Here is a 20,917-nt window from a genome sequence, read left to right as displayed (position 1 = left end):
GAGGAAACCAAGACTAATACATGTAGATTGTCATTACGCTGAAAGTGCTCGAATAACACAGCATGCGCATATAAAGTTGTCATGTTCCCTTCAAAAACAACATGCCAGTAAGTATAGATCCACAATGAAGAGTAGAGGTGCTGCACTGCATATACCGTTGAAAACGCAGGCTGAACGACAGACTTGTGAAGCGAATTCAATGACCCTCTTATCACACTCTGTATCAACATAATCAATCCCCTTTCCCCTTGACGTAAAACCATAACTCATGAACAAAAACAAGGGTATTCATGCGTAGACTTTCCAAATTCCTAAACGCCCGCTTGCATCGACATCAAAAAGCATGAATCATATGCAGGTCTCCAACGTCGAATCATGACACATCACCATGGCGCATTTAAATAAATGGCTCGTCGTAAAGGGTATCTCGTATGCAGGCCGTCAAGATCTGTAACAGACAAAGATCAGAAGGACTGCGTTCAAAATATGCCTCCGCATTAATCCAGTCAGGACATGATGTATCGTTCGTCGCGTGCAAGAGTTGTGGTAACCATCAAGATGCAAGGCTGACACCATTGCATAAAATCTTCAGCGCGGTCCATTTTCGCTCGTTGCGACGGCGACTAGAGCTTCCAGGCGGTTCATGTCACTACCGCGACTAGCCCGATCATGAAAAGATGGGGCAGTATCCTGACGACCTGGCTCAATATAGGGTGCCGGAGCAAGACAGACCTGCAGCAAAGTCAGCGCTTCCTAGGTCCGTTCTCCTTGATCAGTAAACTCACGTTTTGATGCACATCTGGGCCCAAGACTGGATGCTGTGCTTCCATGTAGCCCCCACTGTGCATGATCATCGGGTGCACCTCGACAGCGGTCATGCCAGGTGTTGGAATCCCATCGCTACTGCTCGAATCTTCGGGAGAAGTCCGGGCAGGTGGAGCCGGTCCATTGTACCAGGCCTGCCTTTTGCTATTCCGGACCTGTGATTGGGCCTCTAGGGCCTCCCTCGCCATCTGCTGATGTTGTTGAATGGTCATAGGCGGAGGACCCATATCCATGTGTCTAGGTGGGTCGTGCTGTCGCACGCCTACGGATTGAATTTCGCTGATCGTTTGCTGACCCCAAGATCCTGCACCGTGATTGTGGCCTGATGAACGAGGGTGAACATCAGCTAAGTTGGGGTCTATCTGCATAGGGCTGGGTTGCCGACGAGGAGGAGTGTACGATCTGTGCTGGACATGATCGAAGCTTTCGATCCCTGGCAAGCGAGGAGCCTGACCAGCAGCTGCAGTGGCGTGTTGGGCAGCGCTGGGTTGAGGTGCGTCTGGAGTTTGCGAGTATGTCAGCCCGCTGGTTGCTGGTCGGCCATAGTTGAAATTGGCAACTGGCATTGTGGAAGGGTGCCAGGTTCGTCTTCGCCAATCCTCTCCGGGCGGGAGGTGTTGACCAGGAGCAATGGGGAAACTTCCCGAAGTAGGACTGGCAAGCACGCTGGAATTTGATGAACCATGAGAGCTGCTGGGGCCCATGTTGTTCACATAAGCCATGGGATATCCTGGTGGATACTGAGACTGGTAGGGGTTGGGGCCGGAGGGGACCGACAGCCGACGAGCATGAGACGGGGACCCAAAGTAACCTCCTAGTCGAGAATGCGTTGATGTCGGCGACCCCATCGACGATAAGAACCCGGGGCTCCCGGGCGTGGCCGAGAAGTTCGCGGATGTTGGCGTACTCATACCACCAGGAGAGTTGGGGTCATAGCCACGATATTGGCTTGGAGGTGTTTGAGGGCCGTCTATGCCCATATTTGGCCTGCTTGTACCGTCGTTGGCCATGAGCAGGGGCGGAGGTCGTCTCTTCGCATCAGTGACGACGCTATAGTTTGACGAGGTTGAGCCGATACTAGAGGTCGAGAGGTTCCGACTATGTCCACGACTGTGACCGCCTCCACTGCCTGCGGTTCCCGTGCGTGGCCGGCCTGTAGGCCTAACGCGGTCAGTCCGTATCTGGCGCTGGAACCGTGTTCCAGTGGCAGCAAGTGAATCCGTTGGTATTTCTTCGTTGACATGCACAGTCTGTGCATGTTGACGCAAGTTGTCCAACCTAGAAAACCTTCGATTGCAGTGACATTGAAATGGCCTTTCACCGGTGTGCTTTCTAATGTGCCGAGCCAAATGCTCGCTCCTCGTGAAGCTGAGACTGCATGGCGGGTAGCCGGTACAGAAGAACCTTTGACCCTTTTTCTTTCTCGATGTACCGTCTGCCTCGCCTTGTTCCGGGTCCTCGTTGTCGGAGGCATCGTCATCGTCGTCTAGGTCCATAATACTTGCTCCATCGTCCACGCTGTCTCTTCTGTCGGGTACATGGTCTCTCCGATCGGTAAGGCCCATAATGTGGCCTTGACTTGGTGCCTGCGACACCGTTGAGGTGCTGGACCGTCGAGCAGAATCATGGTCTTCAAGGGCAACATCGACATTATCCCTGAGCGCTGACGGGTAACGTCCTGCCCTGGGAGTAGTAGGGGTGTCGACTTCCTCCACTCGATCCCTTGAAGGTATGGCGTCAGTCAATACTAGACTCGAAATGGCTGCCATCCTTGGGGATTGCGAGGCTATGCGACAGTTGACGGTTCGCCAATGGCGGTTTACGCCACGCCGTTGATGCGCATTCGGAGCGGTTTGGTCTGATGATTACGACTGCAAAGTGGTCTCTCAGGGTTCCTTCTTTTTGTTGACTCGATGTAATCCTGAGATGCAGCGTGCCAATGGGCACTCTCGGAGGGGCTGGTCAACGGTGATAAGAACGGGTTGGTTCGGAGGAAAAGTGATCAGGAAGGCCGCGCTTGCCAGTGATCCATACGATTGGTATCGTCAGGATCTCGTCAAGGAGGAGGAATACGCTGAGGGCAATTGAAGATGTTTCGAAGACTGCTTATCTTCGGAAGTCTTCTTGTTCAGTGGTAGACTGCGGCTAGGCAATCAAGAATCGGATGTGATGATCTCGAACTCGAGGGGCGTTGTAGGTATTATTGGCGGCAAGGCCCTAAGGCATGTGGAGTCAGAATAAGGGTGACGAGGAGCGCCGGGCTAAGCGGTGTGCACGGATGGTGGACTTTTGATGGCGTCGATTTGGTCAGCAATATCAAGGTTGCCGCAAGGAGATGGCCAGAATGGTCTTGTCTGTACACAAGGAGAGATTGGAGTAGGACGAGGCTTTGAGGGAGAGGATGAGAAATCAAGATGGGATCGAAGTCTAGAGGCAGACGACGAGTGCATGTGCAGGCGCAGTTTGTGCAGACAGAGCGCAGGCGGCGATAGTCAGTGCAGCAAAGAGCAACGCAAGCCGTCATTGCCGTCACCACCAAGAAGGATTTGCGAGGGGATGGGAGGAACCCAGCCTCAAAAAGGAGGGGCAGCATTACCAGAATGGCAGAAAAAGTCGAGTTTCAAGTCGGTAAACCGGCGGTTCCTGTGGTCTGCGGGACGCCTAGAGCTGGCTTGAACCAACGAAAAGGCGTGGTGGGCAAATGCATTATCCATGGGCCCTGTTTAACTGGATAAGCGGTCCCCAAAAGGCACGATTCCAGGGCAAGACAGGCACAAGGAGGCGAAAACCAAGTGGTTGATGGGTGGGCAGAGGCACGAAAGGTGATATGCAGCGGGTAGTTTAGCTTCTGCACGAGCCTCTTGACTTACCTCTAGCCTAATTCTAGCCACCTCGAAGATCCCACCGACTCCCTGCAAGATCACCAACGTAGCCAGTCAGGGCCAAAGTCTAAACGTCGTCTTCTACACCCACCACGCAATCCATATGCACGTCGGTGGCACTCCAGAACCATGGCAGTGTCTCCTCTGTCCACTCTGCTTCACCTCCTGCAACAGCGTCCCAAAGCGAATCTCCATGACATGTCAGCTGCATCCAGCATATCATCCTCGCTATCGCATGGTCCTCGACCTGCAGATGTATTCCCAGCACTCGCCTAGGTAGGCCGTTTACTGTACTCGTCCAGTAAGTCGACTATGTCATCGAGGCTGACATCTCCGCCTTGATCACACTGTCCTGCGTCAAAATTGACTCACCAACTCACCCTATCCTGCGCGTACAAAACGAGGCCAAATTCCTGCAGCCATACCCCGCCATCGTATTCGAACGCCGCTGCTGTTCTCTACGAGTGCAACTTCCGCTCACAACCTTTGGTCCTGAATCTTGGCCCTTGCCTTGGAAGCATCTGGTTGAAGCCTGCTTCCTTTTGAAAGTTCCGTGTAAACCAGGTCCTGACTTATGGAGAAAGTCAAGTTGGTCTCTGCGCAAGCCTAGGCCACCGCGAGCAAAACGGTCGGCTCAAACTCAGGCACAGGCCCGAAGAGCACGGGCACGTTTTGGTAGTTCCATAAATACGTCGCGCGGCCCGGATATCCATGCCAGACTGACCATCAGATGACCTTTTGAGAGTTTTGGGATGCATGCAGCCCTTATTGTCCCGAGTATTGTATGCACATCCTAGATTGGGACTTGTTGTGAGGTTCATTTGCCCTGGTCAACACCGATGAAGTATGGCGTTGATTTTCATGAGGGATCCTTTCGCAAGCATGTCGTCCATGTTCGCCTCGACGGGCAGTAAGGGTCTACGGCTAGGACACTTATTCAATCGCACATCAGTGTTGGTGCTATCCCTCTCACCTCATAGTTCAATGATCAAATGGAATGCCAGTGGAATGCCCCTCAAAACTGCCCTCATCCAGTAGCCGCTATGATACACGGGCGCACGAACAGCGCAACACAAACCATCAGCAAACAGCAAAGTATGTACCAGGCTTGCACACAAGGGGTTGCCTGGTTGAGTCGGAGCGAAGTGGGCAGTTCAAGGATTCTGGTGAAGTGCCATGGCTTCAACTCCAGCCTCCTGGCGATGCATGTGCTGATGGACGAATGGCCAATTAAGTAGAGGTTGAATACGTCGTATAGGCGGTATATTTCCGTAGTAGATCAGGGGGTTCAGGCATGGCTTCAGCCTTGCTTTCCAGGCCCATCTCCGAAGCTGTGGGGTGCCTTCGCTCTCGGCATCGATTGGTAGCCTCACCGTGTAGACACATCGAAACTTCACTTCACCACTCCATGAAGGCACGATATAACTCCGCTCCCGACCACGACCTCACAGTATTGGGGGAAATAGTCCACGTTGCTCTCAGCTGCACATTTCATCGCTGCTTGGGTCGTCTGCGAACAACGTGGTGGATTCATGTCCCAAGACGAATTGACACCAAAATCTGCCTCCTCATGACAGCTGGCTCTATGCGTGAAGAACATGGCCGCTCATGATCCCGCCGGCGCAACATCAACATATATTGATTTCGACTATATAGCCTCCGACGACTTCTCGCCTTACTACCATGCCAACAATCTCGTTCTTGCAACGAACAACCCATCGGATCCCTCCATAGACCTCACAACACCCTTGTCGCGAGTACTCTTTGACCTCCAGGAGATAGATTCTCATATCCATACACTAACATCGCGTTCCGCCCTCGACATTCTCAGTTACACGTCTACTCAGAATGCGGCCGCTCAGCGTATACTGGCCCGGGTGGACGAAGAACGTGCTCGCGTCTCCACCAGCTACGAGCGTCTGGAGAAGGAGGTCCTTGTCCGCCATCAGCGAGCCGTGGAGGCAAAGACTACTGCCCAACGGAGCTTGGAAGTGATGCGTCTTGGACGTAGTGTGCAGAGGATCTTGAACGTGGCGAGGCAATTTGAGATGGTGCTCGCCGAATCAGGTCTGGGAAGTGGTGCAAGACCGGGGAAAGAAGACCATGGCGCGCTCGTCCGCGCCAGTCTTTCAATCCTAGCATTCCGCGATGCCATCAGTGGTAAGGAAGGTGCTCAATTAGGGCGAGTAAATGTCGTCAAGTCGTTACGTGGAAGAGTATTCGAAGATGGAGAAGCAAGGATACTGGACTCCGCTCGACGAGTGGTGCGCGAATTCTCAATGACCACACTTGCCGCAGGACCTGCAACTAGTGGAACAACTTCAGGTCCTACATTTCGCGAAGCAGAGGATAGCCGTCAACGATTCACGAGTGCCGTTCACATCTTATACCTTCTTTCTCCCTCACCAAGGATTGATGGCGAGAAGATGCTGCAGAAAGATTTCGAGCCCGAGTATCTACTACGGGCACTACAGGGTTATCTGCAAACTGCCATCACGTCCAGCTCTGCTGCGATTGGCAGAGCATTGGGCCAGCTGCCGATGCTGGACAGGGCGTTGTTGGAAGCCAGTGCGAGATGTCAAAATGTGATTGCTTTGGAGGCTCTGTTACGTGGGATACACGCTCCTGATCACCCTCTGCTTCGGTATGAGAAGGGTCGCGGTGGTATTGAGGAAGCTGTGACTGAAGCCGACCTGGACTTTAACGAAGACGATGACGTCGCAGTTCTCGGTAACAAGACGCCAAAAGCAGAAACCTTTCTCTCTCTACTTCTAAGTGCGCTCGATACAGCATCTCTGCCCTCCTATTTCTGGCGCTCCCTAGCCTCATCTCTGTCATCTCGGGTAACCGAGATACTCAACCGAGGTGGAATTTCGGCTCGCACGCTTCGCAGCCAGCGGGACGTGGTGCGGGTGGAGATACGGGAGTGCGTCTTGCGAGGATCGAGGCTGCCGAGGACGGTTACCTTGAGAAATTCCAAAGCCTCCTCCAATGGAGAGGAGCCTGTTGAGAACTGGGAAAGAGAAGCCGCCGTCATGGTCGGCAGTGTTATTGGCTTACTCGGACGGTAGCGTTGTATCCAATGTCTGTGTGGTCATACCCTCTGCGAAGAGCCGCATTGTACATATAGTCACTAGTGGTTCCGACAGTTCCACAAGCAAGACCGAGAGTTGAGTGAAGAGCTTGTATTCAGAACATCCCAGGGAGACTGAGGATGTGGTTCTGCTCGATTTCCTCCTCTCTAAGAGGAAGACAAATTATGACCTGAATGCGCCTCATGTCCGTAGCCGTCCTTTATACAATATAATGTTTGTAAATGCCGCAATATTTCAAAACCCCGACATGCAAGATACGTTGCGAATGTTCATCAATGCTGTGAACGCAACATGGTCACATTTATGCCATATCTTGTCGGAAGAAGTTGTAGGTTCTCGAATCGCCTCGCAAATATATCACTGTTGGTGCCGTCGTGCATGGTACCGTTCGAAGCATCAACCAAACCATGAACCCTTCCCTCTTTCTGATTTGGATTTCGCAGCCATTTTCGCATCGTCCTGTTGTATCCGCGCGAGTGTTTGATCCCGATTGTACTCCATTACACGCTTCTCCTTGAAGTACTTGATCTAGGACAACCAAGGGGTTAGCCTACCACATACCGCAGGCAATAGAGCATCGATCATGTACTAACCCAACTTCTTGCGCAATCTCTCTCGTAGGCTGTGACTTCCTCGGAGCATACTTTTCGAGCCTTTCCATCTTCCTTGATCGCGTCCAGGATGTTGTTCTTGTCCAGGCACTCAAAGAAAAGATCCCGCGACTCGTAACAGACTTCTCTCGAACTGCGATCAGGGGCGACAAAGCCGCCGTCTTTCGACTTTGGTCGGGCCGATTCAGGTTGTGAGGGAGTGGCGGTGCCACCGAGCCAGGTCGGAAGTCCCACCATAATATGCGAGGCGACTTAGCAGGAGAGTGATCTACCTGGTGAGGAACCTTCAGAAGACGTTCGAGCGAGAGGGGAGTTCTTCGAATCTATGCTCTGAGGTATTCGACTGGGTCTGAAAATAATTCGTCGACGAGGTATTGTAGTTGGAGTCGATTGACGTCGGAGTATGTCATTGTCCGCGCCTGCATATTGGAGAAGGCCATATGTCAACTAACATTTGTCCTTTGGAACATCTCGACCTCAACCACGTCCATCAGATATGTCGAAAGCGCGTCATATTCCGCTCATTCATGGCTGATCTGATGCCAGCACTGTCTTACGATATAACTTCGATCTCAGGCATAGCGCTAAGCTGATGCCACCACGACGAAGAAAGCCACCTCGCGCAGGCGCCCTTACCGAACTTCCACCTCTCAAGATTGTCCGCTCGATTCTCCTCCTACAGCTCTTTTATTACGCGGCCGCATCTGTGCTGATACTCTTCACGACACTTGTCCTTGGGCAAAAGTTCTCGTTGGGTTTGGTTTTCGACTGGCACAGCGTCAGAGGTGACAACACCGTCGGCTGGACCGTTGGTTTCTTGTGGGTTGTTGATGGCTTTTTAGTGTAAGTTGGAAGGGCTGTATGACTCTTGCTTGCCATCACTGACAATCGTTGCAGTGTCATCCCAATTCTTCTGCTTGTTGCGCGGTCGAAACTCGTCCCGGATTTTGCCCTCACGATTCACTTCATACACCTGATAATCACCTCCTTTTACACGAAATCTATACCAACGAATCTTCTCTGGTGGAGCCTGGAAGCTGCCAGTGCTGCGCTCACGATTAGCCTAGGCGTCTGGGCTTGTCGCTATCGCGAATTGCAGCCTATTTCTTTTGGAACAGTCCCCAAAAAGGCTACAGCCAATGGGTCTGCGGAAGCCGATGACAATACACGGGGCGCTGCGGGTAGAGGCAGGAATGTCGATGCTGGACCAAGCTATGAGATGGTCACCGTGACCAGAGGAGATGAGAATGTGTAATATATCACGACTACCAATGACCTGTGAAGCAGACCTCTTATGCCGAAATCTAGTATGATCTTGTTTCAATTGCCAACTGCAATTGCATCGGGCGAGGTTGCGCCGGGAGACGTCCAGTATGTCCACCCAATCCAGCCACTGATCAGTCTACACTTTACTGTGGTTGCCGGACCCTTGGACCCTGGGTTACGTGGACACAACAGAGACGAGGGATCCCGTATTGTTCTGGTCACAGCGCTCCATCTCAAGCTCCTGGGAGAAAGTCTTCATAGGCCGTCGACTGACGACCAGTCAAGATGCCGCAGTCCCCTGATACCCCTTGAATTCGACACCCTCCTCTTTCAAAATCTCTGGCAACTCAAAGATCTCATAACTGTCCTGGAAACTTCGCTCTCTGGGCTCCCAGCCTAATTCCCTCAACCTGACTGCCCGACTGCGTGAATTGAGGCCGACCACTGCAGCTGTATATGGCCCGAACAAATCGTCATACTGGTCTTCAGGAATGGTCTTGGGAGTCGGATCGGGGATCTTTCCTGCCTTGTGCAAGCCCTTGCCAACCATTTCTGCAACAGTCTTCCAGGAGGTGTCATGTCCATTCTCGCAAAAAAAGTATGGATTGTTCAGAAAAGTCTCTGGAGACGATGCTTCCATGTGGTGCAGCAAGGTCACATACGCTCTGGCAAGGTCCACGACGTGTATTTGAGATTCTACACTCAACCCCTTGCCAACATGGCCTGAATATCCATGCTTGAGCGCGAACCGGGTCAGTGTCGGGATCTGGATTGTCAGACGCCTGTGATGTGGGTTATAACCGTAAATGAGCGGCGGAATCATGATTGCAATCTTGGCCTTGTCGCCAATATCCTTTTGGGCTTTGAGGATGGCGAGGTCAATTTTCCGGTGTGGTGCAGAATCTGGCAGTGCGTCGATATCCTCTCGCTTGTTGTCATAATATATCTTGTCGTTCTCAAAGGCGCCCTGCGACTTGTCGTCCAACACGCTCGTACCGGAGGTATGGATATATATTGTCGATTTGCCCTGGTTCGCCCGTTCTGCAACTCCTGCACAGATGGCTTCAGCGGACGGCTGATGATCGGCGGTTGCGGTGTGGAAGACGATATCATTCTCGATCGTCAGCCTTTTTATTGTGATATTGTCGTCGAGGTCGCTGACGACTGCGTTGGCACCTGATAGCTGAATCTGCTGTGCATGGGCTGCTCGTCGGACCAGGCCGGTGACTTTGTAGTTCTCCTGGACGAGATAATCCAGAATATTCAGGCCGATGAAGCCTGGGCCAACAATGAGGACGTTCTTGCCGGTCGTCATGTTGACGGTGATTGAGCTCCAAAGTTGTGTGCAATTAATATGAGTACTTGCAAGTCCCAGTAGTCTCCTCGATACTTGACAGCTTGAGTTTAGTTTTCTTCACGACCCGACTGGTGCTTCTGCGAATGTTATATTTCTGACGATCAGCACCGGAGGTGCATTTATCACCATTCCCCAAGATCGTCTCATCGACTACCCCGACAAGTAATATAGCCGACATCGCCTTACAAACCAGGATGCCCTCCAGCAACATATCCATATGGAGCTATCTCCATATTCTATTGGATTCCTGGACGTCGTCCTCCGTCTATTTGAGTTGCATTTACAATATCGAGCAGTGCCAGCTTCAGCGGATGATCGCTGCTCGATCAATGTCGATTCATACATTATGGGGTTGCTGATTGGCAGGGCTCGGCCCCTTTTCAAGTAAGCCTCGTGGCCCAGAAGACCGAAGTCTCCTCTTCTCAGCCGAGCAACATCTGTGACTACAGCGTCCCGCTCGCCAACGGCTGCGGATTAGCCCTCCAGAGCGGTGACAGCATTGCTCCAGCTGAGGTCAGACCGGATGAAAAGGTCGCGGCCATTGCATTCGTCAACATTCGTCAAATTGACACTAATCAGGTTCTTCCATCAAAAAGATTGCTCTGCCCTCGAAATGTCCTTCTCAAGAATGTCCAACCCTCGTCTCGGCGCTCGCTTACTGCCATTGGTCTATATTCACCTGACGAGCCCCTTACCACCCTCATCGGGAAAACGTCAGCAAGCTCTGCCAGCATAGACGGGGGTAAATCTGGCAAACTCGTACGCCGATGTCACAGGATTTCGAAAGAGGGCATACTTGCGGGCAGCTCTCCGAAATATAGGGAGTCTAGGCTCGGGCCATCCTCGTACCTCAAATAGATATACTTGTATGCTTTCAATAGCATTCGTCGCCGATGTATCATCTCAAACTTCCATTTCAACTCCCCTTCGAAATTGCCACCGGTTAACTCATCATACCGACGCGAGATCAATTGGTGCTCCTTCGAATCTCGAGCAGTGAGGAGATCAGGACTTGTGTAGTAGCGCTCATAATGATCGCCGTTTGTGTTGGAGATATCGGGGTGGTATGTGTCACGGCTCAAGGCAAGTGACTTCAGCTTCGGCAGCTGTCTAACGCACTGTCGGATGGCATGATGGTCAACCAGCCATGTTTTCCTCCAGAGATAGCGCTCACCAGCTGAAAGGTGGAGCCTTTCAAGACTTTTCAGCTGGCTGATGTACTGTAAGGCAGAGTTCGACACTTGTGTCCTAGCACTGCCATACTCAATTGCAAGAGACCGTAGGTTATGGAAACGGCGACAAAGCAAGGGGAGTAGCGTGTTGTCCATGATATCAGCTTGGTCATCACAAACGATGATGCTCAACAAGTCTAGCTGCGAGTTTGCTTCGATTAATGAGAGCGGCACTCCCATGATATTCGTTAACGCGAGTTCTTTGAGTGTGGGAATCTCGGTGAAGGTGTCTATATGTTGGACCGTGTACACATCAGGAGAATCCACTTCGAGACGCACAAGTTTGCAGGCAAGCCCTGAGGGCAGCAGCGCTTGAACGTCTTTCGGCGAACGCATTCTCAGCGACGTGAGAGTGAGGTCTCGAATGTTGAGGAGAGGAGGTAGCGGCTCTGGGGATTCGCCAGCCTCTTCTCCGTCTCCCAAACGGGTGTAGACTCCATTCCAGCGGAATGTCCTCAATGACGAGTTGCAATACTTCGACATTCGGGCGACAAGGTCGAATGAATGCCCTGCTTGGTGACCGAATTTTCCTTTGGAAAGCTCGATGTCGAGAGTCTGCAATCTGCTGGTGTGCTGTGGCTCGATCTTCCTGAATGCTTCGATTAGTTCTTGGTTAATTATCGTTCCGTTGAGCCTCAGATGCAGAATAGGAGACTGGAGGGCGGTCTGCAGCAGCTTTGGGCCAATTTTCAACTTGTCTCGCCAGTCTAGTAATTCCAGATTAGGCAGACACCGGCCAACAATGTACGTGAGTGAGGGAATGTAGGATCCAAAGTAGTAATCTGCAGCTCTTTGTAGCTGCTGCTCCTTCTCATCTCCACTGACTCTCTCAAGAGTGTCGTATTCCGTCGCATGGAGAGACTGGAAGCATTCACCATTCGTGGCGACCACCATACGACGTATGCAGGCACCTAAGTTGAGCGCCGAGGACTGGCGCGATTCCTTGATGAGTTGTTAAGTACACTGAGTCTTAATCGTTTAAAGTCATAATCAAATACCAGCGTTTCGAACCAGATGGAACGTGCTATTTGACGACAGTCACTGTTCACCAGGGCAAAGTTGACCAGCTCGTTGGCAGGAAGGAATGATTGGATGCGCGTGAGGACTTCGATTGGCAGGAAGGAATGATTGGATGCGCGTGAGGACTTCGATTGGCAGGAAGAAATGATTGGATGCGCGTGAGGGCTTCGATGGGCAGTAGAGCAAACAACGGCGACTCAGAGGCTACCGGAGGGCACCCTCCTAGGAGCTTGTCTAGAGGTAGCGGTGGTCGAAATGTGCTTTTGATTTCGTAAGAATTGACATTCCCCACGCACCAGCCTGGACTGATGTCCGAGCCATCCCGCCAGGTCCAGGTCAGCCCATTGGTGCAGAAGAAGGACTTGTAGTCGTCCGCCGGTTCACTCATGGTGATTTTGATTTGAAGGCAGTATTTCGGCAACGGTCCCTGATGACTGGAAGTCCTGACGAGGGATTAATATCGTGGTGGAGGTCTGTCCGTGAAGGTGAAGTGCCTGAGGGTGGTTGCAGAGAAGAAACATGACAGAGTGTTGAACACTTATCTTGGAGTCGCATTCTACTTTCAGCAAATGGGCTGTGCCCTTCATGCCCTCCTTCATCCTGGAGATTATCGGCTGTTGTAAGTGGGACACAAATCCCTGATAGGTATGTGGTTGTGAAGCAAGGGGTATTGAAGTGCCTTGAAGTTAGTAGATTAAACTTGCTACACCGAAGTGTGCCCCCATGCCTAAAGACGTTCCCTATTGGTTGCTTGACTCAAGGTACCTTAGAAAGCAGTCCCGGAGGATGATTACTAAGGTTGAAGAACTCTTTACAAGTACTTCTCGCCATGGCAAATCCAGATCTTATTGTCCTCGATCACAATTTCACCCTCTGCCACAGTGCCCTCATGACAGATGTTTCACCCGGTGATCTCACCATTATCCTAACGACCTCTCCGACGCCCTCGATCCCATCTACCGAGCTGATTTGTGGTGTCCTGGAATCACTCCCACCATTGCTCGCCCTCGTTCCACTGATCATCACATTCGACAGCTTCACAATATGTCAGAACGAAAACTATGTCGACGGTCGACTGAAACGAGGCCAAGTCCCCGCTCGGATGGCAGAAGCTTATCCTGACTATATCGACAAAGTCAAGCGACTCTTTGCGCAAGATGAACTCCAGCCAGCCACGGACGTGAGAACGGACGCCCTGGTCTTCAAGTCTCACCAATCCAGAGACGTGACAATCATCCAGCATCAGCGGCATCAGGGGTTCGCCTTGAGTGTCAAGACTGCCATCCGTTATTGCAGCACACCGTATGTGATGGTCCTGCAACACGATTGGGTCTTTGAGATCTCGCCTCCTATTACACAACTGCTACAAATCCTTCGTGACGAACAGGAGGTCAACTATATTACCTTTGTGACAAGGTACTCCAAGCGATACGAGCACAGAATGAGCAAGTCCAACCCTCGTTCGCGTGCGGTGCTCGATACAACCAAAGGCCTGCGTCGTGGACGGGAGCTTGACTCCGATCTCGTTGCCTGCCTTCACTTCTTTGATCGGCCCCATCTTGCCGTGGTCCAAATGTATCGAGATTTGTTCGACAATTATCCAGGGCTTCGGGCAGGTGACTTCCTTGAGGACTCGATTGGGACAAAATTTTCAAACTCCATAAGGAACGCATGCACAAACGAGGAAGCCATAGCGGCGTGGAACACAATCAGAACCTGGATGTACGCTCCGAATAGGGGTGAATCCCGAGGACTTCGACATACTTCAGGACGGACCACGTTGACGGGAACGGAGCAAAAGGCACGAATTGCGGCATACATCCAAGAGAATCAGCAAGCCAAACTCGAAGGCCGTGAGCCACGATACCGCCATCTAGTCGACGGCATGATCGACCGCTGAAAATTGGAACTGGAACTCGAAGCTTTGTATGGTATCCACCTCACCCAACTTTCTCAAACACTAGCTTACAGCACTGTCCCTTCGGCCGACTAGCAATAATCTGGTCTTCCATCTCCATGTCACTGTTCATTTGATCCGACACTGTCGTCCGGCATTGAGAATACACTTCGCGGAGAAGCAGTTTCATCTCCGCCATCGCGAGACTGTTTGGAAAAGTTAGCACATCGTTCTCTTCAAAGAAAATTAGTCATGGGAGCTTACTGTCTTCCAAGACACCCTCGTCCACCAGCTCCAAAGGCAGAAAACCACCGGTTTCTCTCAATCTCGCCCTGTGCATCCAGCCAGCGCTCTGGCTGAAATTCCAACGGTTGAGGAAAAACACTTGGATCTTTGTGGACTGTATAAACCTGGCAGCTCACAATGGTACCGCCAGGAATGTGATGTGCTTCGATCGTGCTGCCGCCTTGCGGTACATATCGCGGCATGGACATTGGAATGGGTGGGAAGCAGCGAAGGCCTTCTTTGACGACTGCATCGAGGTACGGAAGTCGGTCGAAAGGAGTTGATGGGTTCTCCATAAGCTCTTTGCGCAATGATCCTTGAATCCGTTCCGATTCAAGCGTGGGCTGGGAAAGTTGATACATTAGGAAGCACAGCGCATCCCCTGTCGTGTCTACTCCGGCAGCCAGATGATCCTTGCACTCGGCTGGGACGTAGTGAGGCGGCATGCTTGTAGCTTTTGCTTGAGCCTGGAGTTTGGACAACAGGCTAAAAGGCGATGGAGAAGAACCCGCGCTCGATTTGAGGACGTAATCGTTCGTTAGTGGTGCCGGCTTGGGTGGGTTGAAGTAGTGGACAACGTCCGATGCCCATGGCATGTAGTAAAGTGCGAAGTTGCCTGAACCCGGTCAGTCCGGCGACCTACTGGGCATGAGCGGCAACATACTCTTCAAGCTGTCATGATAAGACATCTCTTTCGCCAACCGAAAGTCCTTCTCATCCCTATTGGCATGCGTGCCGTAGGGATGGAACAGTTGATGCGTTACCCCGTCGAGAGCAAAGCAATGAAGATGGATCTTGAACGTCAATGCCCGAAAACCAGACCAAGAGGTGCACTCACATAGATATCAGCATAGCTGACTGCAGCACAGCCTTCCAAGCACTTCTTCAAAAAGTCCTTCGCATGGCTGGACACGCCATCCAAGACCTCAGGCTTCATGACGCTAGTATTTGCATACCGGTCGGCCATATAGCGCTTCATGTAGCTATGCTAGAGGTCTGTCAGTACTTGTGGTGTGTCCTCTTAACAGGATGTACGAAGGATTGGAAGCACATACATCAGCTCTCGGAAGCGTACTGAACAAAGTCCGCGTCCTGAATTGGGTGAAGAGACTGTAGAACTCCGTCTTGTCGTAGCCACTTCCTCCAGACATGTAAATCTCCTTGACAGCGTCGGCCGTGGAAAACGAGACTTCGTTGGGCGCAAGGCGCACGACCGGGCCATATTTCTGGTGCAGGCGGTGTATGTACAGTGTTCGTCCGTGGGTGAATTCATGGTAATTGAGGACGAGAGAAGTAAGCGCCGTATACCACGGTCCGGGCAACTTGGCCAGGGGTGCCAGGAGCCTGAGAATGACCCTGATGAGGGCGGCAACGGCTAAGAGGTACGGCAGCAGCCCTACCGTGTATGATATGACCATATTGACTGCCGTGTCTCATATGCCGGGGGAAAAGCGTTCCGGAGATCGGAAAAACAGACTTGATAGGAGTTCTCGCTCGACAGAGTCGGACCCCTTGGCTCAAAGACACGGGGTAGGCGAGTAGACCAGCGTCGAGGGCTATATAACCCAGGTTCGGAGATGTTCGTCGTTATGATTTTCGTTGTTGGGGACGCCTGTAGCGGAAAGTAGGGGCGATGAACGCTGGTAACCCTATTGACAGTATCCCCTCACGAGGCTCATGTTCCTGGCAGCTCCACGGTTGTGCCACTATCTTCGGAAAGGCATGACGAGACGACCAGGTACCACAAGAGTACAGTCTAGTATCAGGTATTGAATGCGTGTAGTCATTGGGTCGACATAAATTCACATAATGATAGGCCGGCTGGCTGCCAATGGATACAGAGTACTCCGATTGGTTACGCAGGGTCTTTCATATCCTTGTCGCTTCATCCTTTCCTTTCTGGCTTAGTACCAGATCTATAGATGTGACGCCTGGACGCCTTGGCACTGATTCAGAGATCTCTCGGTTGCGCACGTAGCACCTAGAGGTGTCGCTTCATCCTTTCCTTTCTGGCCTAGGTAGATCAATGCCACTGATGTCCTCCACGCCACTTCGGTTCTGGCACGAGTTGTGTAATGTACGCACCATTAACGGCCTCCACAACGGTATAGGCTCCTGAGGCTTCCCCTTGCAGCATAGTGATTTTTGAGCAACGCTTTCCGCTGACATTCCAGAGCCTCGTTCTTATCTCTTATGGAGCTGGTCGCGTAGTCTGTTCTGATATTCATGAATATAAATGTATTGAACGCCATTGCCCTTGCTTATGTTGCCACAGTTGAATTCGCAATTCTTTCAGATCTAGTCAGATCCTCCATCGTTATCTGTCCTGCATGATGTCTTCCCCCACGGTCACCGAGAAGCGGCCTTATAGCACAGATGCTCCAACTCAAGATCGCAGCCCAGATGAGGCCCAGATACACCATATTCCTGCCGACGGCCGCGACAAGTCACTTGTGCCAACTCCGACGAACGACCCTCTCGACCCTCTGAACTGGTCCAAAGTGCGCAAGTACAACATCGTTGGGATCGCTTGCTTCTTCTACTTCCTGATGACATACCTGACCATGGCCCCTGTGCCATCATTCTCGCTTCTTGAAGAGCAGTTCGATGCAACATATAACCAAGTGAATTGGTCCTTCGGCATCTCAGCCTTCGGTCTCGCTTTCGGACCGCTGATCACATCGTCGTTGGCGGAGACTTATGGACGTCGAGTTGTCACCATTGCTTCAACCGCGATTGCCGTGCTGGCTTCTGGCTGCACATCAATTAAAGGACAAAGCGTCGAACAATATATGGCTGCCAGGTTTTTCCAGGGATTCGCTGCTGGACCGGCAGCAAACGTCGGTCTTAGCATCATCAACGATGTCTCCTGGGAACACGAGAGAGGCTTCCGCATCGGCCTTTGGGCATTGTCGGCAAATGTCGGCACCGTGCTGGGTGGTATAGGTAAGTTCTCAACACCGCCTCATCCCGGAATGAAAGCAGACGGGGACACTAATCAATTCGCAGTTGGTGGCTTTCTTGCCACGGTCAGCCAATATTGGGTCGCATACCACGTTACCATTGGATTCGCCTTTCTCCTCGCCTGGGAGGTGTTTTTCCTGCCAGAGACACAGTATCCACGCGCCGAAGTGGCGGCATTCGAGCAACGACAGGCTGGTGCTGAAGCCCGAGGTGAAGGACTGGAAAACAGCAGTTTGACCATCAAAAGGACGACACAACTTCCCTGGCTGGTAAAGATGAGTTGAATTCGTGCGTCGATCAAGTTGGCTAATGCTCTTGACAGAACTTCCGAAAGATCCCAGGCGTGCTTCACCCCAAGCCATGGGCAACATTGATAACATTCTGCAAGTTATGGGCCTATCCAAAATTGGTGGCAAGCGTGTGTGGATACATTTTCTTTGATTATTGGTGGTAAGTCGGTCAACGCCATCCTGAGAGTAATAACTGACAATATCAGGATCGTAACGGTGCTCACGATGATACCTGCAGCATACGCAGAGTACAAGATCCAGATTCAAGGTCTTTTCTTTGCTGGAGCCCTGGTAGGGGTGATATTTGCAGAGATCTTCTGCTCAGGTCATTTGAGCGATTGGATTGTGGCCCGATTGGCGCGAAAGAACCATGGTATACGCACGCCTGAAATGAGACTTTGGCTTGGGTATCCTGGAGCGATCGCGTCTGCCATCGGACTGGCAGTTTGGGGTGTTTCGGTCCAACGAGGCTGGCATTGGATCACCGGCCAGATCGGACTGTTCCTCTTCGCGGTCGGCCTTCAAGCGGGCAATACAACCTTGTCGACGTACATTGTCGACAGCTACCCAGAGCATGCCATCGAGGTGATCACCTTCTACTCAGTAATCATCAACGTAAGTCCGCTCGCTCTGGAGAATTCCAAGTAAGCACACTGACCATATCCAGATATCGGCCTTCATAGTACCGTGGTACATATATAATTGGACGGCGGCAGTCGGTAAGTGGTTTGCTCAGGTCCAGAGTACGTTGATTGCTGATGCTTCTGCGCCAGGTTATGGCTGGTGCTTCGGAACCCAGGCCCTCCTCTGTGCCATTTGTCTGCCACCGACATATTTCGTACTGCACAAATGGGGCCCAAGATGGGTAAAGCCGATAGTGCTGACTTCTGACGAAGTGCCCAGCAATGCAGCCGTCGAGCATGTTCAGGGTGAGAAGAAATGAGCTTTATTTTATCACCGGACGCATGAACAGCAGAAAGTAAAGCGAGGCAGTTTGCGACGAGGGTTGATTAAAGATTTCCCGATCGAGAATGGAGTGGACGACCCTTGGAGGTCATGTAGGGAGGTTCACTAGTACGGCAGGAAGTCCCACCCACGTTCACCTGTATACGAATTAGCAATCACAATATGGGGTGCGTGGCTTTGCATACGTGAAAATTCCTCCCAGAAAATGCCTCGGGCGTCCGATTCATGCCAAAATACCTCCAGCACCTGTAAGGCGCGTTTCATGTTCGGCACTCGTAGAAGCGTAAACATGTTGTTCAGCAATTGTGCAACTCGGATCCTTTCTCTGCCTATAGCTTCGCATCCAGCAGTGAAGAGAGGCGTGGTTAGGAGAGTGAGGGGTGACAATGTCGCCGCAGGCTTGATGCTGCCAACACACTCGACAATTCTTTGGACACATTCCTGTACGGCTGCATCTGCTGGTGGCAGCCGTCGAATGCGCCGATGGATGTGGATCAGCGCAGTGATCTGGTACGCCTCATTGCAAAGGACAAAGTCCTTGTAGTCATCGACCGATAGATCAGGCGTCCCGGAGTTCTTGAGTACCGTTGTTCGTGACTTATCGCGTCGTATCATATTCCGCACCGATAATTCCAGGTAATCAGCCTCACATTGAAAATCTTGCTCAGAGAGTCTGGGGTAACAGCTTGGATTTTCAATCGTTCGGCGCCTTTCCCAGGCTACCGCTCCAATCTCCCGGTATGCAACTGGAAGATCTTCTGCGCAACCAGTGTATGCATCAATGCATGCTGTTCTGGTGTCAATGTCGGCTAGAAGATGTCGATTGCCAGTAAACTCCGGTGTACCACTTTCTGTCAATCCTTCGTTGGTAACCGCAACAAGCGCTTCCGTGATCTCATACCACCTGCACAGAAAAGACACAGCTGTATCCTTTTTGCGACTTTCAGCATTGAATCCGGAAAGTGATGATATCAGTGCTTGCGCTCCAAGGAAATGTGCTCTCCAGGTGCGCAAAGATGGAGATCCGGAAATGGCTTCACACAGAAACAAGGTTCGAATGGTCGCAAGCTTCGTCCCCAACGATCCTGTCTGAGGACTCTGGAGCTCATTGCGTAGATGCTGGATGCTGATGCCTGTCAGATGGTTCACAAGCGGCATGTCTCCATCGGAATAGTGGTGCTCAATACTGAATCCTGTTGAGTATCTGTGAACGGCAGCTAACGCTAAAGTTGCATGGAGCAGAGCCGGACTGTCAAGAGCCATAGGCAAGATCAATTTGCATATCTCTTGGTGAACGAAAGTATGGGGTGCCAACGCCCTTGAGGCGTTGCAGGTGAAGTATTCGAAGAGGCCACGATTCTGTAAGGAGACTGAGGGCATCATGTCAAGTTGCCGGGTTATTGAGATCTTGGATAAGGGCTCAAGTCGTTGATGATGGTCGATTCGGAGTTCCGGTATTGACGTAGGCCATACAGCATCCGCCTGCATGTTCGACGCAATCACCGGTTGAGGCGGTGGCACAGGAGACAAAGGCTCTGCTTCGCCGATTTTGGCAGTGTAGACAAATCCCCCATCGGAGGTAGCTAACAGTCTGTTAGCATCATAACGCGCGAGACACCACTTCCTTGCGCCCATACCTGTTTTGCGAGCTCCGCCCTGTTTGCTCGACAGACAAGTCCCAAAGCGGGATTGCGAGAAGGGCCGACCGCCAAACCTCAATGTTTTCTCGTAAGTACAGCTTTGTCCGTGCTTTTGACACCGAGCGCAGTGTGGCTTTTGTTCATCACATTTCTGTCTTCGCTTCCTGCAGCGTACGCAGCCATTCCAAGACCTGGCCGCGGGTGGCATCGTTGTCCCAATTTGCAAAGGTGGCCAAAGGAGTTACATTCCGACTGTAGTCCTTCGAGTAGGATTTGATTGGGACGTTATGAGCAGCCTTACGTCTTTTTGACTATGACGATATCATCCTAGACCAGAAGACATCGTACAAATTCGACAAATGTACCGATTGCCGCGAGATCGATCAGAGAACATTACGGAGTAGGTATTAGTAACTTATGTTGCTTGAATTCTGGGACGGTCTGGGCAAAGCGGAGAACTGCGTCAAATCAGCCAATGCGCTCGTTCGTTCCTTTGGTGTTAAACCAGAAGGGGAAAGATGAAGCGACGTGCGGACCATGAATCCATGACTACGGTACCTAGGTATGGATTGGGACCGACGTCGTGG

The 20,917-nt window shown here is 51.7% G+C and overlaps 10 protein-coding genes across 10 annotated transcripts; 4 read left to right on the top strand and 6 right to left on the bottom strand.

The window, feature by feature from the left end:
* Positions 1-425: 425 nt before the first annotated feature.
* Positions 426-2,809, bottom strand: EDD37DRAFT_195419 (Cys2His2 zinc finger developmental/cell cycle regulator). Its single transcript, XM_062810133.1, has 2 exons — positions 786-2,809; positions 426-732 (listed from the first exon to the last, which is right to left on the bottom strand). Exons 1-2 carry the CDS (start codon positions 2,592-2,594, stop codon positions 589-591), a joined length of 1,953 nt encoding a protein of 650 aa, XP_062665749.1. The 5' UTR covers positions 2,595-2,809; the 3' UTR covers positions 426-588.
* A 2,133-nt stretch (positions 2,810-4,942) lies between these two features.
* Positions 4,943-6,896, top strand: EDD37DRAFT_195466 (Golgi transport complex subunit 5-domain-containing protein). The gene has a single exon (XM_062810134.1). The coding sequence runs from the start codon at positions 5,306-5,308 to the stop codon at positions 6,776-6,778; it is 1,473 nt and encodes a 490-aa protein (XP_062665748.1). The 5' UTR covers positions 4,943-5,305; the 3' UTR covers positions 6,779-6,896.
* Positions 6,897-6,988: 92 nt separating this feature from the next.
* EDD37DRAFT_195414 (cytochrome oxidase c subunit VIb-domain-containing protein) lies at positions 6,989-7,874 on the bottom strand. Its single transcript, XM_062810132.1, has 2 exons — positions 7,396-7,874; positions 6,989-7,330 (listed from the first exon to the last, which is right to left on the bottom strand). The coding sequence occupies exons 1-2, from the start codon at positions 7,648-7,650 to the stop codon at positions 7,199-7,201; spliced, it is 387 nt and encodes a 128-aa protein (XP_062665747.1). The 5' UTR covers positions 7,651-7,874; the 3' UTR covers positions 6,989-7,198.
* A 131-nt stretch (positions 7,875-8,005) lies between these two features.
* EDD37DRAFT_654420 (integral membrane protein S linking to the trans Golgi network-domain-containing protein) lies at positions 8,006-8,668 on the top strand (the record flags this gene model as incomplete). Its single annotated transcript, XM_062818682.1, has 2 exons — positions 8,006-8,256; positions 8,311-8,668. The coding sequence occupies 2 exons, from the start codon at positions 8,006-8,008 to the stop codon at positions 8,666-8,668; spliced, it is 609 nt and encodes a 202-aa protein (XP_062665746.1).
* Positions 8,669-8,959: 291 nt separating this feature from the next.
* Positions 8,960-9,994, bottom strand: EDD37DRAFT_570317 (uncharacterized protein; the record flags this gene model as incomplete). Its single annotated transcript, XM_062814268.1, has 1 exon — positions 8,960-9,994. One exon carries the CDS (start codon positions 9,992-9,994, stop codon positions 8,960-8,962), a length of 1,035 nt encoding a protein of 344 aa, XP_062665745.1.
* An 812-nt stretch (positions 9,995-10,806) lies between these two features.
* Positions 10,807-12,676, bottom strand: EDD37DRAFT_613563 (uncharacterized protein; the record flags this gene model as incomplete). The annotated part of the gene is made up of 3 exons (XM_062815463.1): positions 10,807-12,210; positions 12,231-12,453; positions 12,585-12,676. 3 exons carry the CDS (start codon positions 12,674-12,676, stop codon positions 10,807-10,809), a joined length of 1,719 nt encoding a protein of 572 aa, XP_062665744.1.
* A 441-nt stretch (positions 12,677-13,117) lies between these two features.
* On the top strand, positions 13,118-14,188 carry EDD37DRAFT_613562 (uncharacterized protein; the record flags this gene model as incomplete). Its single annotated transcript, XM_062815462.1, has 1 exon — positions 13,118-14,188. One exon carries the CDS (start codon positions 13,118-13,120, stop codon positions 14,186-14,188), a length of 1,071 nt encoding a protein of 356 aa, XP_062665743.1.
* A 40-nt stretch (positions 14,189-14,228) lies between these two features.
* Positions 14,229-15,888, bottom strand: EDD37DRAFT_570554 (putative cytochrome P450; the record flags this gene model as incomplete). The annotated part of the gene is made up of 5 exons (XM_062814287.1): positions 14,229-14,391; positions 14,450-15,086; positions 15,135-15,264; positions 15,309-15,458; positions 15,526-15,888. 5 exons carry the CDS (start codon positions 15,886-15,888, stop codon positions 14,229-14,231), a joined length of 1,443 nt encoding a protein of 480 aa, XP_062665742.1.
* Positions 15,889-16,348: 460 nt separating this feature from the next.
* Positions 16,349-18,827, top strand: EDD37DRAFT_688822 (major facilitator superfamily domain-containing protein). The gene is made up of 6 exons (XM_062819966.1): positions 16,349-17,416; positions 17,480-17,703; positions 17,757-17,884; positions 17,931-18,339; positions 18,392-18,443; positions 18,498-18,827. Exons 1-6 carry the CDS (start codon positions 16,801-16,803, stop codon positions 18,665-18,667), a joined length of 1,599 nt encoding a protein of 532 aa, XP_062665741.1. The 5' UTR covers positions 16,349-16,800; the 3' UTR covers positions 18,668-18,827.
* Positions 18,602-20,725, bottom strand: EDD37DRAFT_195278 (fungal-specific transcription factor domain-containing protein). The gene is made up of 3 exons (XM_062810131.1): positions 20,328-20,725; positions 18,876-20,273; positions 18,602-18,827 (listed from the first exon to the last, which is right to left on the bottom strand). Exons 1-3 carry the CDS (start codon positions 20,536-20,538, stop codon positions 18,796-18,798), a joined length of 1,641 nt encoding a protein of 546 aa, XP_062665740.1. The 5' UTR covers positions 20,539-20,725; the 3' UTR covers positions 18,602-18,795.
* Positions 20,726-20,917: the final 192 nt, after the last annotated feature.

Source organism: Exophiala viscosa (genome assembly GCF_022695815.1).
Source record: "Exophiala viscosa unplaced genomic scaffold EDD37scaffold_15, whole genome shotgun sequence".
In the NCBI taxonomy this organism is placed as follows: domain Eukaryota; kingdom Fungi; phylum Ascomycota; class Eurotiomycetes; order Chaetothyriales; family Herpotrichiellaceae; genus Exophiala; species Exophiala viscosa.
The sequence above is the reverse complement of the archived record's forward strand: the minus strand, read 5'-3'. Positions and strand labels throughout refer to the sequence as shown.

Bases quoted from the DNA above. Each gene is read 5' to 3' on its own strand.
- EDD37DRAFT_688822 (XM_062819966.1), top strand. From the start codon at position 16,801: ATGATGTCTTCCCCCACGGTCACCGAGAAGCGGCCTTATAGCACAGAT. The intron at 18,340-18,391 runs GTAAGTCCGCTC...GACCATATCCAG, and splicing joins TCTACTCAGTAATCATCAAC to ATATCGGCCTTCATAGTACC. The intron at 18,444-18,497 runs GTAAGTGGTTTG...CTTCTGCGCCAG, and splicing joins TAATTGGACGGCGGCAGTCG to GTTATGGCTGGTGCTTCGGA.
- EDD37DRAFT_195414 (XM_062810132.1), bottom strand. From the start codon at position 7,650: ATGGTGGGACTTCCGACCTGGCTCGGTGGCACCGCCACTCCCTCACAA. The intron at 7,331-7,395 runs GTTAGTACATGA...TGGTTGTCCTAG, and splicing joins GAGATTGCGCAAGAAGTTGG to ATCAAGTACTTCAAGGAGAA.
- EDD37DRAFT_195466 (XM_062810134.1), top strand. From the start codon at position 5,306: ATGGCCGCTCATGATCCCGCCGGCGCAACATCAACATATATTGATTTC.
- EDD37DRAFT_195419 (XM_062810133.1), bottom strand. From the start codon at position 2,594: ATGGCAGCCATTTCGAGTCTAGTATTGACTGACGCCATACCTTCAAGG. The intron at 733-785 runs GTGAGTTTACTG...ACTTTGCTGCAG, and splicing joins GCCCAGATGTGCATCAAAAC to GTCTGTCTTGCTCCGGCACC.
- EDD37DRAFT_195278 (XM_062810131.1), bottom strand. From the start codon at position 20,538: ATGCCACCCGCGGCCAGGTCTTGGAATGGCTGCGTACGCTGCAGGAAG. The intron at 20,274-20,327 runs GTATGGGCGCAA...ACAGACTGTTAG, and splicing joins GGGCGGAGCTCGCAAAACAG to CTACCTCCGATGGGGGATTT. The intron at 18,828-18,875 runs GTATGCAAAGCC...ATTCGTATACAG, and splicing joins TTTCTGGGAGGAATTTTCAC to GTGAACGTGGGTGGGACTTC.